Source organism: Jaculus jaculus, chromosome 19 (genome assembly GCF_020740685.1).
Source record: "Jaculus jaculus isolate mJacJac1 chromosome 19, mJacJac1.mat.Y.cur, whole genome shotgun sequence".
Classification (NCBI taxonomy): Eukaryota; Metazoa; Chordata; class Mammalia; order Rodentia; family Dipodidae; genus Jaculus; species Jaculus jaculus.
In genome coordinates this window covers 56,063,075-56,080,498 of record NC_059120.1, presented here as the reverse complement: position 1 = coordinate 56,080,498, position 17,424 = coordinate 56,063,075, and the positions used below count along the sequence as shown (strand labels likewise).

The 17,424-nt window shown below is 47.3% G+C and overlaps 1 protein-coding gene across 1 annotated transcript in view; it reads left to right on the top strand.

Moving 5' to 3' along the window:
- The first annotated feature begins 639 nt into the window (after positions 1–639).
- Hrnr (hornerin) overlaps positions 640–17,424 on the top strand; it is a 73,585-nt gene continuing 56,800 nt past the window's right edge. The window contains exons 1-3 of the mRNA XM_045137999.1: positions 640–777; positions 3,330–3,678; positions 4,177–10,660. Of these exons, the coding sequence (XP_044993934.1) occupies positions 640–777; positions 3,330–3,678; positions 4,177–10,660 (6,971 nt within the window). The remainder of the gene's footprint in view (positions 778–3,329; positions 3,679–4,176; positions 10,661–17,424) is intronic.

The following is a 17,424-nucleotide window of genomic DNA, read 5'->3' as shown; positions in this document are numbered from 1 at the left end:
AAGGTCTGGGAATCTTGTTGGGCATCGGGGGGGCTGTGTCTTTTACAAATGACCTTTTTCTTTCTGGAATGTTAGCAGCAAGGCCTGAAGTCCCTGACAGAGAGCGAAAACAAGCCATGTTTGAAAGCCGCTGACTTCGGCTTCTTGTCACAGAGCCGGGGTTGGCTCAGCTCGCGCTCTGCTTTCTCTAGCCTAGAAATGCCAAGGGTCCAGGTTAGCCACTGGTGCTCCGCAGCTGGACACAAGCGTGTCAGATTCATGATGTTCCTGTCTCCCGTGGTGGTGGTTGGGATGTGGAAGGGAGCTGTTTTCTGTAGCTCCAAAAACAAAGCTCATATAGATGATAATCTGGTAAGGCAAGAAAACTCAAAACAGAAAGCCTTCCTCTCCTACCTGCATTCAGAGATGGAAATAAGACGTAGGGATTGTTCTCTGGTTGCATAACTCTCTTGCTACATCACTGGAACAAGTCATTCGACTCTGGATTAGTTTTGATGACAACAGATGGAAATTAATCATGGCTCCAAATTATTGTAAATAATTGGACTTGTTTATGTGTTTAAGCAAGAAGAATAAGAGATGGGTCTCTCTCTCTCCCACCCCCCCCCCCCACTTAGGTTAACTTAACTTGTAAAAAAGATGTCTAAGCTTCTCCAAGGCATTGCCACGGTCATCGACGTTTTCTACCAATACTCCACCCAGCATGGGGAATGTAGCACACTGAGCAAAGACGAGCTGAAAGAACTTCTGGAAAATGAGTTTCGCCAAATTCTGAAGGTAAGAGTCCCAGGCCAGGACAGCTTTGAGCAGTCCTTTCCTTCATCCCTCTTGCCTTTTATCAACCATGTCAGGCATCCTGCGGGGCTCTCCTTATTTGGTTACAGGGGAGCACAGTTTGGTAGACTTAGGACGTCATCAAAAGTTAACCCACAATGGCTTCTGTGATCTGACTGAGGTGAAGGATCCCACCAAACCACAGACAGAACCCAGAGATTTAGAAATGCGCCGGGCAGGCGGAGGGCAGAGGCTGGGGTTAATTCATAAGATCCTCAGAATCATTGCAAAGTACACGAAACTCACCTTCCTTCTTTCTTCCTTCAGTCTAGAGTATGCAAATCACTCCTTGTTTCTGAGGTTCTGGTACTAGAAGGCCTCTGGGGTTCAGGAAACTTGTACTTATCTCTAATTCACAAGATAATGGCCCAGGGCCTTAAAATGGTCTGCCCTGGAAATAAATATGTGGAAACTTCAATGTAGTTCCTCGGCCTCGAGTCCTTAAATCCAAGTGCTGATTGAATAGGGTTGGTTGGACTCATGTGGCTATCGCAAGTAACATCTTCCCCTTCTAACCTCCATTTACGTCATCAAGAGACTTCTATCCCTGCCATTCATTCCCTGGTTTGGGCTTCATCCTGCTCCTGATCTCAGATTTCAAATCCTTCATTAGCTCCCATCGGCTCTCATCCTAAAGTCCAACATTCCTCAACGTGACTTACAAGTCACCCTCTGCTCCCTACTGATCTCTCTGGCCACGTGTCTTTGTTCCTTGCACTAAATTCAATAATCCTGAATTTCTCAGGTCTTTGAAGAAAGTGTACTTCTCTTAACTTTAACCCTTTGTTCATGTCATCCCATCTATCTGCAACAACCTTTGTCTCCTTCCTTCCTTTCTACTTCTTTATTTAGCCTACTCTAACCCATCTTTCAAAGGGTATCACATTCTCTCATTAACTCTCTTGATCTTTGAATAGTTACAATATGATGCACTGACAGTGGTCACAATAAATGATATATTTGTATATCTAGCCATTACACTTTACTTTTGGAGGTTTTTTTGTTTGTTTGTTTGTTTGTTTGTTTGTTTGTTTGTTTTGAGGTAGAGTCTCACTCCAGACCAGGCTGACCTAGAACTCATTCTGTAGCCCCAGACTGGCTTTGATCTCATGGTGATCCTCCTACCTAAGCCTGCAAAGTATGGGGACCAAAAGTGTGCACTACTACCACGCCCAGATTAAAATTTACTTTTAAATTTTTTAGAGCCGGGTATGGTGGCACACACCTTTAGTCCCAGCACTGGGGAGGCAGAGGTAGGAGGATCTCCTTGAGTTCGAGGCCAGCCTGACACTACAAAGTGAATTCCAAGTCAGCCTGGGCTAACGTGAAACCCTACCTCAAAAAACAACAATAAAATTACTTACTAGCCTTTATTTATTTATTTATTATTTTTAATCAGGGTCTTATGTGACCCAGACTGGTCTCAAACTTGTTACATAGCTGAGTATGATCTTGAACTCCTGATCTATCTGCCTCAGCCTCCCAAATAGTGGGATTACAAGCACAGGCCACCATACCCTGCATAACCACTGAATAGTAAATCCCTTTATTTTTTGAGAACCAGACTCATTCACTGTTTATTCCCTCCCATAAAATAACACAAAGCAGATGATAGGTTCATAAAATCTCTGCTGAGTTATCAAATTAACTAATTGAACAAATAAGAATTGCAGGGCATGGTGGCGCATGCCTTTAATCCCAGCACTCAGGACACAGAGGAAGGAAGATTGCCATGTGTTTGAGGTCACCCTGAGACTACATAGTGAATTCCAGGTCAGCCTGGACTAGAATGAAACCCTACCTCAAAAATCCATAAATAAATAAATAAGAAAAGTCATATGTGGGGCTAGAGAGATGGCTTAGCAGTTAAGACACTTGCCTGCAAAGCCTAAAGACCCAGGTTCAATTTACCAAGGACTCACATAAGCCAGATGCACATGGTGGTACATGTGTCTAGAGTTTGTTTACAGTGGCTGGAGGCCCTGGTGATCCCATTCTCTCTCTCTCTTCCTCTTCCTCTCTCTTTCTCTCCCTCTCTCTCAAACAAATAAAATTAAATAAGAAAAGTCAGATGTAATTAATGCAGATATTCAAAACTACTTATTAATTAACAAATCATTCCTATTTGACCATTATTGTGAGTTACTCCAAGCTGACCAAGAACTTACTATATAACCCACACTGTCCTCAAACTTGTGATCCTCTGACCTCAGCCTCACAACCACGAGGATTATGGTCACTCACCAACATGTGCAGTTACCACGTGGTCTTGCTTTACCAAAATTAACTGGTCCTCTCTCTCCCTTTTACCTTTCACCTTATTCACTGCACTTTCCTGCCACTCTTTCTGTTTTCTCAGCCAAAGGTTTGCCTGTATGCTTGCTCGCCACCAAAGTGCGTCAACAATTCTCATTCCTATAGCCTTCCCCCAGCTGGTCAGCTACGTTTATAATCTCTAATGACAGTGACGCCTTCTGTACGTTCCTCCTATGCAGAATCCAGACGATCCAGACACTGTGGACATCATCCTGCAAAGTCTGGATCGAGATCATGATGACAAAGTGGATTTCACGGAGTATCTTCTGATGATATTCAAGCTGACTCAGGCTTGTAATAAAATTGTTGTCAAAGATTACTGCCAAACTTCAGGGTCAAAGCAGAAACATCGCAGTCACCACCACCAAGAGGAACACAGTGAAACAGAAGGAGGGGAAAACCAAAAACAAGGATCCTCTTCCAATTATTCAAGTTCTAGTGCAGGAGGGAATGGGTCAATTTCCAGGGGCTCCAGAGGAAGCATCACACACAGGTCTAGGTCCACCTCCAAAAAACTGAAGCATCGAGGTGTGTCTAGTTCTGAAAATGAACAAAGCTCTGAGGAAAGGACACAGTCAAGTTCAAGACACTTCAAGAATGGCTCTCGTCAGCAAGAAGGTTCTGACTCAAATGAATCCTTAGGGAATGAACAACGTAAGGAGAAACTAGGCAAGTCTGTTGGTAAGAAGCAACATGGATTCAGCTCAGAGACTGAAGAAGGACAAACCCACTGGTCAAGTTCAAATGCCCCTTGCAGTAACAGTCGTGAGTCTAGCTCAGGTCAATATGAAACAAACACAACATGTCAATCAGGACAGTGCAGAGAACACAGTTCTTGGTCCAATTCCAGTGAATCTTACAGCTATGGACAACCTGAGTCAACCTCAGGCCAGACATCTAGACAAAGACATGGATCCAGCACAGGTGGTCATTCACGCAGTTTTGGGAGACAAAAGCATAGTTCTGGATCAAGCCAATCCTCTAGTTCTGGACAATATGGTTCTGGATCTAGCTTTGGTCATCAAGGATCTGGTTCAAGTCATTATGGCTTTGGACAACAGGGATCTAGTTCAAGACAGTCATCTGGCTCTGGTCAGTATGGTTCTGGCTCTAGACAGTCTTCAGGCTCTGGTCAACGTAGATCAAGCTTAGGTCAATCATCAACTCACGGGCAGCATGAATCTGGCTGTAGCCACTCTTCTAACTGTAGCCAACATGGATCCGGATCTAGTCAGTCTTCAAGGTATGGCCAACATGTATCAAGATCAGGTACATCTGGCACTGGTCAATATGGGTCTGGCACAGAGGGGTCTTCTGGGTTTGATCGGCGTGGATCTGGCCAAGCACAGTCTTCTGGAACTGGAAAACATGGTTCATTATCAGGACAGTCTTCAGGCTGTGGTAAGCAAGGGTCTGGCTCAGGTCAGTCTTCCAGCTTTGGTCAGCATGGATCTGGCTCAGGTCAGTCCTCCAGCTTTGGTCAGCATGGGACTGGCTCAGGTCAGTCTTCTAGTTTTGGTCAGCAGGGGACTGGATCAGGTCAGTCCTCCAGCTTTGGTCAGCATGGGACTGGCTCAGGTCAGTCTTCAAGCTTTGGGCAGCAGGGCACTGGCTCAGGTCAGTCTTCTAGCTTTGGTGAGCATGGGACTGGCTCAGGACAGTCTTCCAGCTTTGGTCAGCATGGTAGTGGCTCAGGTCACTCTTCCAGCTTTGGTCAGCATGGGACTGGCTCAGGACAGTCTTCCAGCTTTGGTCAGCATGGTAGTGGCTCAGGTCAATCTTCCAGCTTTGGTCAGCATGGTAGTGGCTCAGGTCAATCTTCCAGCTTTGGCCATCATGGTAGTGGCTCAGGTCAATCTTCCAGCTTTGGTCAGCAGGGGACTGGCTCAGGTCAGTCTTCCAGCTTTGGCCATCATGGGACTGGCTCAGGTCAATCTTCCAGCTTTGGTCAGCATGGGACTGGCTCAGGACAGTCTTCCAGCTTTGGCCATCATGGGACTGGCTCAGGTCAGTCTTCCAGCTTTGGCCATCATGGGTCAAGATCAGGTCAATCTTCCAGTGGATCTGGTTCTGAAGAATCTTCTGGCTTTACTCAGCATGGATCTAGCCAACGTCAGTCTTCCGGTAGCAGACAATATGGTTCTTCATCAGGACAGTCATCATGCTGTGGCCAACATGGATCTAGCTCAGGTCAGACATCCAGTTATGGCCAGCATGGTTCCGGCCCAGGTCAGTCTTCCAGCTTTGGCCATCATGGGACTGGCTCAGGTCAATCTTCCAGCTTTGGTCAGCAAGGGACTGGCTCTGGACAGTCTTCCAGCTTTGGCCATCATGAGACTGGCTCAGGTCAGTCTTCCAGCTTTGGCCAGCATGGGACTGGCTCAGGTCAGTCTTCCAGCTTTGGCCATCATGGGACTGGCTCAGGTCAGTCTTCCAGCTTTGGCCAGCAGGGTAGTGGCTCAGGTCAATCTTCCAGCTTTGGCCAGCAGGGCAGTGGCTCGGGTCAATCTTCCAGCTTTGGTCAGCATGGGACTGGCTCAGGACAGTCTTCCAGCTTTGGTCAGCAGGGGACTGGCTCTGGACAGTCTTCCAGCTTTGGCCATCATGGGACTGGCTCAGGTCAGTCTTCCAGCTTTGGTCAGCAGGGCACTGGCTCAGGTCAGTCTTCCAGCTTTGGTCAGCATGGATCTGGCCAAGCTCAGTCTTCAACGTCTGAACAACATGGTTCCTCATCAGGACAGACATCATGCTGTGGTCAACATGGATCTAGCTCTGGTCAGTCATCCAACTATGGACAGCATGGGTCTCATTCAGGCCAGTCTTTCTCTGGCTCAGGTCAGTCCTCCAGCCTTGGTCAACATGGGTCACACTCAGGTCAGACTTCAAGCTATGGTCAACATAGGTCAGGAACTAGCCCATCATCAGGTCACAGACAACATGGCTCTGGATCAAGACAGTCTTCCAGGTATAGCCAAAATGAGTCAGGGTCGGGAGAATCATCTGGTTTAAGTCAATATGGGTCAGGCTCAGAAGAGTCCTCTGGGTTCAGTCAGCAAAGATATGGCCAAGGTCAGTCCTCTGGGAATAGACAACATAGATCTTCAGGTCAACCATCATCTTGTGGTCAACAGAGATCTGGCTCAGGTCAGTCTTCCAACTTTGGTCGGCATGAATCTGGCTCATATCAGTCTTCTAGACAGGGCCAACATAGGTCAGGATCAAGGCAGTCTTCTAGACACAGGCAACAAAGGTCTAGTTCAAGGGAGTCATCGACCTCTCATCGGTATGGGTCTGGCTCTGGAAGGTCTTCTGGCTTTGGCCCACATGGATCGAGCTTAGGTCAGTCATCGACTCATGGGCAGTCTGGATCTGGCCATGGCCGCTCTTCTAGCCACAGCCAACATAGATCAGGGTCCAGTCAGTCTTCTAGGTTTGGCCATCATGGGTCAAGATCAGGTCAATCTTCCAGTGGATCTGGTTCTGAAGAATCTTCTGGCTTTACTCAGCATGGATCTAGCCAACGTCAGTCTTCCGGTAGCAGACAATATGGTTCTTCATCAGGACAGTCATCATGCTGTGGCCAACATGGATCTAGCTCAGGTCAGACATCCAGTTATGGCCAGCATGGTTCCGGCCCAGGTCAGTCTTCCAGCTTTGGCCATCATGGGACTGGCTCAGGTCAATCTTCCAGCTTTGGTCAGCAAGGGACTGGCTCTGGACAGTCTTCCAGCTTTGGCCATCATGAGACTGGCTCAGGTCAGTCTTCCAGCTTTGGCCAGCATGGGACTGGCTCAGGTCAGTCTTCCAGCTTTGGCCATCATGGGACTGGCTCAGGTCAGTCTTCCAGCTTTGGCCAGCAGGGTAGTGGCTCAGGTCAATCTTCCAGCTTTGGCCAGCAGGGTAGTGGCTCGGGTCAATCTTCCAGCTTTGGTCAGCATGGGACTGGCTCAGGACAGTCTTCCAGCTTTGGTCAGCAGGGGACTGGCTCTGGACAGTCTTCCAGCTTTGGCCATCATGGGACTGGCTCAGGTCAGTCTTCCAGCTTTGGTCAGCAGGGCACTGGCTCAGGTCAGTCTTCCAGCTTTGGTCAGCATGGATCTGGCCAAGCTCAGTCTTCAACGTCTGAACAACATGGTTCCTCATCAGGACAGACATCATGCTGTGGTCAACATGGATCTAGCTCTGGTCAGTCATCCAACTATGGACAGCATGGGTCTCATTCAGGCCAGTCTTTCTCTGGCTCAGGTCAGTCCTCCAGCCTTGGTCAACATGGGTCACACTCAGGTCAGACTTCAAGCTATGGTCAACATAGGTCAGGAACTAGCCCATCATCAGGTCACAGACAACATGGCTCTGGATCAAGACAGTCTTCCAGGTATAGCCAAAATGAGTCAGGGTCGGGAGAATCATCTGGTTTAAGTCAATATGGGTCAGGCTCAGAAGAGTCCTCTGGGTTCAGTCAGCAAAGATATGGCCAAGGTCAGTCCTCTGGGAATAGACAACATAGATCTTCAGGTCAACCATCATCTTGTGGTCAACAGGGATCTGGCTCAGGTCAGTCTTCCAACTTTGGTCGGCATGAATCTGGCTCATATCAGTCTTCTAGACAGGGCCAACATAGGTCAGGATCAAGGCAGTCTTCTAGACACAGGCAACAAAGGTCTAGTTCAAGGGAGTCATCGACCTCTCATCGGTATGGGTCTGGCTCTGGAAGGTCTTCTGGCTTTGGCCCACATGGATCGAGCTTAGGTCAGTCATCGACTCATGGGCAGTCTGGATCTGGCCATGGCCACTCTTCTAGCCACAGCCAACATAGATCAGGGTCCAGTCAGTCTTCTAGGTTTGGCCATCATGGGTCAAGATCAGGTCAATCTTCCAGTGGATCTGGTTCTGGAGAATCTTCTGGCTTTACTCAGCATGGATCTAGCCAACGTCAGTCTTCTGGTAGCAGACAATATGGTTCTTCATCAGGACAGTCATCATGCTGTGGCCAACATGGATCTAGCTCAGGTCAGACATCCAGTTATGGCCAGCATGGTTCTGGCCCAGGTCAGTCTTCCAGCTTTGGTCAGCAGGGGACTGGCTCAGGTCAGTCTTCCAGCTATGGCCATCATGGGACTGGCTCAGGTCAATCTTCCAGCTTTGGTCAGCAGGGGACTGGCTCAGGTCAGCCTTCCAGCTTTGGTCGGCATGAATCTGGCTCATATCAGTCTTCTAGACAGGGCCAACATAGGTCAGGATCAAGGCAGTCTTCTAGACACAGGCAACAAAGGTCTAGTTCAAGGGAGTCATCGACCTCTCATCGGTATGGGTCTGGCTCTGGAAGGTCTTCTGGTTTTGGCCCACATGGATCGAGCTTAGGTCAGTCATCGACTCATGGGCAGTCTGGATCTGGCCATGGCCACTCTTCTAGCCACAGCCAACATAGATCAGGGTCCAGTCAGTCTTCTAGGTTTGGCCATCATGGGTCAAGATCAGGTCAATCTTCCAGTAGATCTGGTTCCGGAGAATCTTCTGGCTTTACTCAGCATGGATCTAGCCAACGTCAGTCTTCTGGTAGCAGACAATATGGTTCTTCATCAGGACAGTCATCATGCTGTGGCCAACATGGATCTAGCTCAGGTCAGACATCCAGTTATGGCCAGCATGGTTCCGGCCCAGGTCAGTCTTCCAGCTTTGGCCATCATGGGACTGGCTCGGGTCATTCTTCCAGCTTTGGTCAGCATGGTAGTGGCTCAGGTCAATCTTCCAGCTTTGGCCAGCAGGGGACTGGCTCAGGTCAGTCTTCCAGCTTTGGCCATCATGGGACTAGCTCGGGTCAATCTTCCAGCTTTGGCCATCATGGTAGTGGCTCAGGTCAATCTTCCAGCTTTGGTCAGCATGGTACTGGCTCGGGTCAATCTTCCAGCTTTGGTCAGCATGGTACTGGCTCAGGTCAATCTTCCAGCTTTGGTCAGCATGGTACTGGCTCAGGTCAATCTTCCAGCTTTGGCCAGCAGGGGACTGGCTCAGGTCAGTCTTCCAGCTTTGGCCATCACGAGACTGGCCCAGGTCAGTCTTCCAGCTTTGGCCATCATGGGACTGGCTCGGGTCAATCTTCCAGCTTTGGTCAGCATGGTACTGGCTCGGGTCATTCTTCCAGCTTTGGTCAGCATGGTTCTGGCTCAGGTCAATCTTCCAGCTTTGGTCAGCATAGTACTGGCTCGGGTCAATCTTCCAGCTTTGGTCAGCATGGTACTGGCTCAGGTCAGTCTTCCAGCTTTGGTCAGCATGGTAGTGGCTCAGGTCAATCTTCCAGCTTTGGTCAGCAGGGCACTGGCTCTGGTCAGTCTTCCAGCTTTGACCAGCATGGGACTGGCTTTAGTCATGGGTCTGGCTCAGGTCAGTCTTCCAGTTATGGCCAACGTCAGTCAGGAGCAAGCCAGTCTTCTCGTCATAGGCAACATGGTTCTAGATCAGGCCAGTCATCTGGCTTAAGTCAATATGGTTCTGGATCAGAAGAGTCCTCTGGGTTCAGTCAGCAGAAATATGGCCAAGGTCAGTCTTCAGGCACCAGACAACATAGATCTTCATCAGGACAGTCATCAGGCTGTGGTCAGCAGGGGTCTGGTTCAGGTCAGTTATCTGGCTATGGTCAAAACAGGTCAGGATCAAGCCTGTCTTCCAGCCACAAACAACATAGGTCTAGTTCAAGGGAGTCACTGAGATCTGGTCAGCATGAGTCTGGCTCAAGACAGTTTTCTGGCTATGGTCAACATGGATCAAGCTTAGGTCAATCATCAGGACATGGGCAGTCTGAATCCGGCTATGGCCACTCTTCTGGTCATAGTCAATCTTCCAGTTATGGGCATCATGGGTCAAGTTCAGGTCAATCTACTGGCTTTGGACAACATGGGTCTGGTTCAAGACAGTCTTCTGGCTTTACTCAGCACAGTTCTAGACAAGGTCAGTCTTCAGGCACCAGACAAGGGGGATCTTCATCAGCACAGTCATCATGCTGTGGCCAGCAGGGCTATGGTTCAGGACAGTCTTCCAGCTTTGGTCAGCATGGGTCTGGTTCGGGACAGTCTTCTGGCTTTAGTCAACATGCATCTGGCCAAGGTCAGTCTTCTGGTAGGAGACAACATGGTTCCTCATCAGGACAATCATCGTGCTGTGGTCAGCAGGGCTCAGGCTCAGGTCAGTCTTCTAGCTGTGGTCAACATAGATCAGGATCAGGCACATCTAGCTGTGGTGAACGTGAGTGTGGCTCAGAAGAATCCTCTAGATTTGGACAACATGAAACTGGGTCACATCATTCTTCCGGCTTTGACTATCATGGATCTGGCTCAGGAGGATCTACTGGCTTTAGTCAACATCAGTCTGTAACAGGTCAATCATCTGGCAATAGGCAATATAGATCATCATCAGGCTGTGGTGGACAAGGCACTAGGTCAGGTCAGTCTTCCACCTATGGACAGCCTGGGCTTGGTTCACAGCAGTCTTCTAGCTGTGGCCAGCATGGATCTGGGTCAGGAGGGTTTTCTGGCTATGATCAACAAGCATCTGGCTATGGACAGCGGGGATCTGGCTTAAGTCAGTCTTCTGGCTATGGACAACAGAGTCCAACATCACAACAGTCGTCTTGTGGTGGTCAGCATGGATTTAGTTCAGGCCAGCCTTCATGCTATGATCAACATGGGTCTGGTTCAAGCCAGTCTTCCAGCTATGAGCAACATGAATGTTCCCCACGTTCTTATTCTAGCCAGAGTCAGTATGGTTCTGGGTGTGGTCAGGGTTGTAGCTCTGAGCAATATGGGTATGGCTCGTGCTCCTCCTCTGTCTCTGGATCTGGTCTGTGTTCTAGCTCTCAACAGTATGGGTCCCACTCAGGTCACTCATCTAGCTTTGGGTCAGGTGGTTCTAGGCGTGGGCAGTGTTCTGGTTATGAGCAACAAGAATCGCAGGGGGGATGTGGAAACCAGTGGGAATATAGCTGTAGCTATTCTAATTGTGATGATAGGCAATCGAGAAATGGATATAGACAAGTAAGAAACTCTGCAAGTTGTGTGTCTGGACAATATGCACCTTCATATGGTCAATCTAGATCCAATGCTACCAATAACATGTCATTTTGCAATGACAATGAACAAGGTGGTTCTTGTTACCAGAGAGGTGGAGGAGGTAACTGTGGAGTGGGGATTATAGCCTCAAGTTCCCACAGTTTCAGCAGTAGCACTCCCCTCTATGAGTATGTCCAAGAGCAGAGGTGTTAACGCTTGGAGTGCATAAGGAAATAGAGGTGAAGTTAACTCAAGCATTAGCTTAAGAAATGAGAAACTGTTGTAGGGAAGCAACTCCTCATGAAATTTCTTTCTGAGCTTGGATATATCTGCTTCTACCTTTTTCTTTAAACCCATTATTAGACTATATTCTTCGTTATTGAGTTTCTTCCAAATAATGCATGGTATTTGGGCTACTTTGTTAGGACATATTGAGTAAATGCTTAATGTGAGGGGCTAAATTTGGAAGAGTAACAGAAAATCTTTAAAGAACTTGGAATTGAGGTATCTTTGGGGGAGCCTACTATTTAATTAGAGATGATGCCAAACTAAGCTTGTAGTTTCAGAAAGCAATACAGTAAACATACTGCTAGTCCTTAGAACCAAAGCTTTCTCATTGTAACATGCAGTCTAATTTTTAAGTATGCTATGTTTAATTACAACCTTATGTTAAATGATAACAAAAAGGCAACTGTCCTACAAGCAAAGATGAGGAATTGGCTGTTTCTTTGCTTACCAAAACCAAGCACCATTTTGGGGTACATCTTTAATCACTAAGTGAACAGGTAGCATTAAAAAAACTTGCTTTGAATGGTTTTCCCTAGCCAATAACACAAGCACAGTTTCTTTAACAAGCCTGATGTATCAGTTCAGGATCAAAGTATGCACATGTGAGCCTTAACTTGGTTTCAGCAAGAAAAACCTTGATTCCTATTTGTAAGAAATTGCTCTGGACTAGGAAACATTAAAAGTACTACAGCATGGAAAGATAATGACTCTTGTCATTTATTGGCCTTTCTGTGTAGAGAAATGTAATGGAAAGGAAAAGTACCTGTCACTGTTAGGTGTCTGTTTGACTGCAATGTATTGTTTCAAGTCTTTGGATTCAAACGACTGAATTGCATTACTATTAACATTAAATAAATGGTGATCAAATACTGCATTTTGTCTTATCTCTGCTTCATGTCCCTTTTTTCACACAAGAGGTCACACCAGGAACCAACAGAAATAATTACTCTTCCCAAGGTCCTATACTTCACAAACAACCCCAAGTTTAGCTTGTGTTAGTCTCAATAATACAAATAATTTGCTTTGAAAATGGGCAAAATCCAAGTGCTTAGGCTTTTGTTTGAGGATTGGTTGGTTTGGTTTAATTTGTTTTGGGATTTTTTTGTTGTTGTTGTTTATTTTTATTTATTTATTTGAGAATGACATATTGACAGAGAAAGAAACAGGCAGAGAGAGAGAGAACGGGAGCGCCAGGGCCTCCAGCCACTGAAAATGAACTCCAGACGCGTGCGCCCCCTTGTGCATCTGGCTAACGTGGGTCCTGGGGAATCGAACCTCCAACCGGGGTCCTTAGGCTTCACAGGCAAGTACTTAACCACTAAGCCCTCCAGCCCTTTCTTGTCTTTTTTTTTTTTTTTTTTTTTTTGGCCCCAAATTCATGATCAGCCTGCCTCAGCCTCGAGTGCTGGGGTCACAGGCATGTGCCGCCACGCCCGACTTCATTCCACTGTTTCCCACGGTGAGTTATGTTCTGCGTGTGACAGAAGCAGAGTAACAGTAGAGAGTGACACTGTGTCAAAACGGGAAAGAATCAACGAAGCGAGAGAGCAAAGGAGAGAAATATTTGGGGTGACTACTTGTGAAGCGGGTATTTTCTAGCAGGGAAGCCCAGCTCCTCGTGTGGCTCCGGCCGAAGACCTGTCCTCTGCTATTCCAACAAGGTCGACCACTGCCACCTGGTGCCGTGCCCGTCGGGAGGGTTGCACGTGGAGCTATGTGACAAAGGAAGGGCACACCTGCCTCGCCAGCCAGATCTGCTGAATCAACCCTGGTGACGTTACAGTCAGATCACCCTCGCAGCCTTATAAATCATAGATCTGATAAGGGGTTGAAATCTAAAATACATGAGGAACTCAAACAAATCAGTAAAAACAGAAAAACCAAAGAAGCGAAGTTCATGATAGGAAGGGAACTGAACAGTTATTTTTCCAAAGTAGACATACAAGTAGCCCACAAACTTATGAAAACTAACCAGGAATAGTGGCAGAGGCAGAATACTTCTAAGCTCTGTGCTAGAAGGCTGAGGCAGCCGGATTACAAGTTCAAGACCAGCATGAACTATATATAGGAAGATCATCTTTTTCAAAAAAAAAAAAAATAGAGGGCTGAAGAGATGGCTTAGCAGTTAAAAGCCTAAGGACCCAGGTTCAATTCTCCAGGTCCCACATAAGTCAGGTGCGCATGGTGGCACATGCATCTAAGGCTTGTCTGCAGTGGCTGGAGGCCCTGGTGTGCCCATTTTCTCTTTCTCTCTCTCTCCTTCTCTCTAATAAATAAATATAATATTTTAAAATAGGAAAAAGATGGCTTAGCAGTTAAGGCATTTGCCTGCAAAGCCAAAAGACCCCGGTTTGATTGCCCAGGTCCCACCTAAGCCAGATGCACAAGGTGGTGCACGCATCTCTCTTTCTCTCTCTCTCTCTCTCTCTCTGTCTCATAAGTAAATAAATAAAATATATTTTTAAAAAATAGGAAAAAGAAAAGTGAAAGAAATCAATGTCAATTATAGAAATGCAATTCAAAAATCACAATAATATATTAACTCACAGTTATTAGGATCAATAATACAAAAATGTCAAAAGACAAGTGCTGTCTGGAAAATTCCTCTGCATTAGAAGCAGTGAACAGCTACTGCCAGCCTTATCAGAAACAGCTGCGACAACTCTCAAGACAATAATGTGGGAAGGGCCATCAGACACCCACCTGAGATCGGGCACCTCCTGTGCCAGTCATATGCAATGACCCACGAGTCCTCCTGGCTTCGGGAGGAGATAGCGTATAGAGAGAGCAAATGATCAAGGGACAAAAACCCCCCACTGACGTGGCTGCTTTGGGGTGTCCCTGCTCTGTAAGTAAGCCCTCACCCAGAGAAGGAAGGAACAGCACTCATGGCGGATAATCCCGACGTAGGGCACGCTACAGAGGCCGGCACTGGGAAGGCCATCGTCCAGGATGGGACGAGACTTCTCCGTGGTGTGGCTGCCCTTTGGCCTCTACATTCCTGTAAATAACCCTTCACCCTGCCCTGTAAGTAACCTCATTAAAAAATTTATTGGTTCAGCCAAACTGGTGTTGATATAATCTCATTTTGGTCTGTCGTCTATGCCCTAATGGGGGAGAAGGTGTGTGTTCCCATCTCTTCAAGAGAAGAGATTCCTGCAACACTTATTGTTGTGAGGAAAGAGAAAAGAAAATCCTTAAGAGCTCTTTGTGGGACTATAAACTGGTACAGCCATTATGGAAATTGTATAGTTTTCTCAAAAATTTAAAAATATAACTACGTGAAGCGGGGGAGGGGACAGTCCAGATAGAAGGTGGAAAAAGCTTAACCTTCTTAAAACCACAGATTCTGGTCAGCAATTCCCAGGTCCAGAGTTGGGTTGCCCCGCACAGTGAGCTGTTGGTCAGGGAGACCCATGAGGTCCCCCAAAACAATGTAGATCATTGCCAAAACACCTGCCAAAGCTAAAAGGTAAGACCCTATTGCTAAATACACCACAGGCCACAACCACAGGACATTGGCATACCAGGCTGGAACCAAAAGGGGGACTAGCTGGGCACTATGGGATCCACTGGAAGAAAATGGTCACCAGCAGCATGAATAAGCAGGGTACCCCGCAGACTATGAAATCAACCAGCCACACTTGTGCAATAGTGGCACACAGCCTCTGCAGGTAACCAAGAGTGCTCACTCAGAGGGAGAGAACTCATACCTGGTACTAGAAAAGAAGTCAGAATCCCATGGTCAGGAACTTTATACTTCAGAGACAAGCCCCCACTGCTCTTCTGGAGAAGAGTGGGCTTGAGTTCCAAAAATCCCTCAAATATCTTTGCACACTCCCTTTAAGCCAAGTTGTTCTCACTTTTTTGTTGTTGTTGCTTTTGAGGTATGTTCTCACTCTCCTGGAATTCACTATGGAGTCTCAGGCTGGCCTCGAACTCACAGCGATCCCCCTACTTCTACTTCCCAAGTGCTGGGATTAAGGCGTGCGCCACCACACCCGGCCCTCTGCTTTCACTTTTGGTTGGCTGGAGATCACTGGTTACAGGTGTTAGAGAAAACAGAGGAGAGTCGAGATCCATCAATAAGACAAGAGGATAACCGACTGGCCACCACAAGACTTATCACGTCGTCCACATCTGCGGGGGCCTGGGGTAACGGCTCAGTCAGGAAAGCGCTTGCCGCACAAGGGTGAACGTCTGCGTTCAGATCCCCCAGAACCCACATAACTGTTAGCATGACCATCACCATATTCCCAAAAGGCAGCGACAAGAGGGTCCCAGAAGCAAAGTGGCCAGCCAGACTAGCCCAGTAGGTGAGCGCTGGGGTCAGTGGAGGACCCCCTCTCAACTAGTAAGGTAGAAAATGATTGATGAAGACCCCCAATATTAACCCCTGGCCTCCTTATACATGCCCCCACACATATGCCCACACGCCAAAAAAAAAAAAAAAAGAAACTGGGAATTGAGGAGATGGCTCAAGAAGACAGAAACATTCATGAAGCCTAAGGACCCAGGTCCAATTCCTCAGTGCCAACATAAGCCAGATGCACAAAGTGGCACATGGGTCTGGAGTTTATTTGCAGTGGCCAGAGGCCCTGGAGTGTCCATTATCTCTCTCTCTCTCTCCCTCTCTCTCTCTCTGTCTCTGTCTCGTAAATAAATAAATAAAATTTTTTTTTAATTTTTTATTTATTTATTTGAGAGCGACAGACACAGAGAGAAAGACAGATAGAGGGAGAGAGAGCAAATGGGCGCGCCAGGGCTTCCAGCCTCTGCAAACGAACTTCAGACGCGTGCGCCCCCTTGTGCATCTGGCTAACGTGGGACCTGGGGAAGCGAGCCTCGAACCGAGGTCCTTAGGCTTCACAGGCAAGCGCTTAACCGCTAAGCCATCTCTCCAGCCCTAAATAAAAATTTTTAAAAAATGCTTTTAATCACTGCCTTTTATCACAGGTAACTTATTTCTCAATAAAGTTGATTGCTTAAAGAACTTTTATAAAACTTGGTACCCCAATTCTAAAATTTACATAGAAAAGTAAAGAATCAAAAGCAGTCAGGATAATTTCGAAGATAAGCAGGTAATGTAGTGTTGTCTCATCAGATACCAAAGCATACTAAAAAGTTCCATTATTTAAGACGGTGGAGTCGTTGTAGAAACAGATAGAGCAATTAGACCTCTGTAAGAGGTCCCTGAGTAGCCACGCGAACCACCCCCCTTCCCCTTTGTGACAGCTCACACCAGGGCAGGGGAACCGGTCACGAGCACAGCACGTCACCCCGGAACCAGCCTGCACTCTGCGGGCGTCGTGATTCTTCCCGACCACAGCCACCTGTTCACACAGCACTCTGCCCTGCCAGCGTTCATTAGCTGGCTAATCTGCACCTCTTCTGGCCTTAGAGAATGACCTTAGGCCCCCTTCCTCTTCTGACCCTTGGTCTTTCTCCCTAATTAAAAAAAATAAAATGTAAGGCTGGAGAAATGGCTTAGCAGTTAAAGCCTAACAACCCAGGTGCCACTCCCCAGTACCCATGTAAAGCCAGTGGCACAAAGTGGTGCATGCATCGGGAGTTCATGTGCAACAACTGGAGGCCTTGGCATGTCCATATTTATTCATTCTTCCTCCCTCTCTCTCTCTCTCTCTCTCTTCTTACAAATAAATGGCTTTTTAAAATGTAGAGTGCAGCACAGGCCCACAGCCATCCACCAAAGGCTGTAGTCCCTGGGTCTGTGGCTCACACTGTGCACACGTGTTGGGGCATGCTTCCTTCCCTCGTGCTGCATGGATGACAAACAAGACAGACTTGCAGAGGCAGCATGATGCACACTTGGCATGGAACACCAATGGCTGTGCATATCAAAGAGGGCGGGGGGATGAACCTTCTAAGAAATGGTGCCAAATAATGAGCTTTCCATAGCACATACAAAAAGTAATTCCAAGTG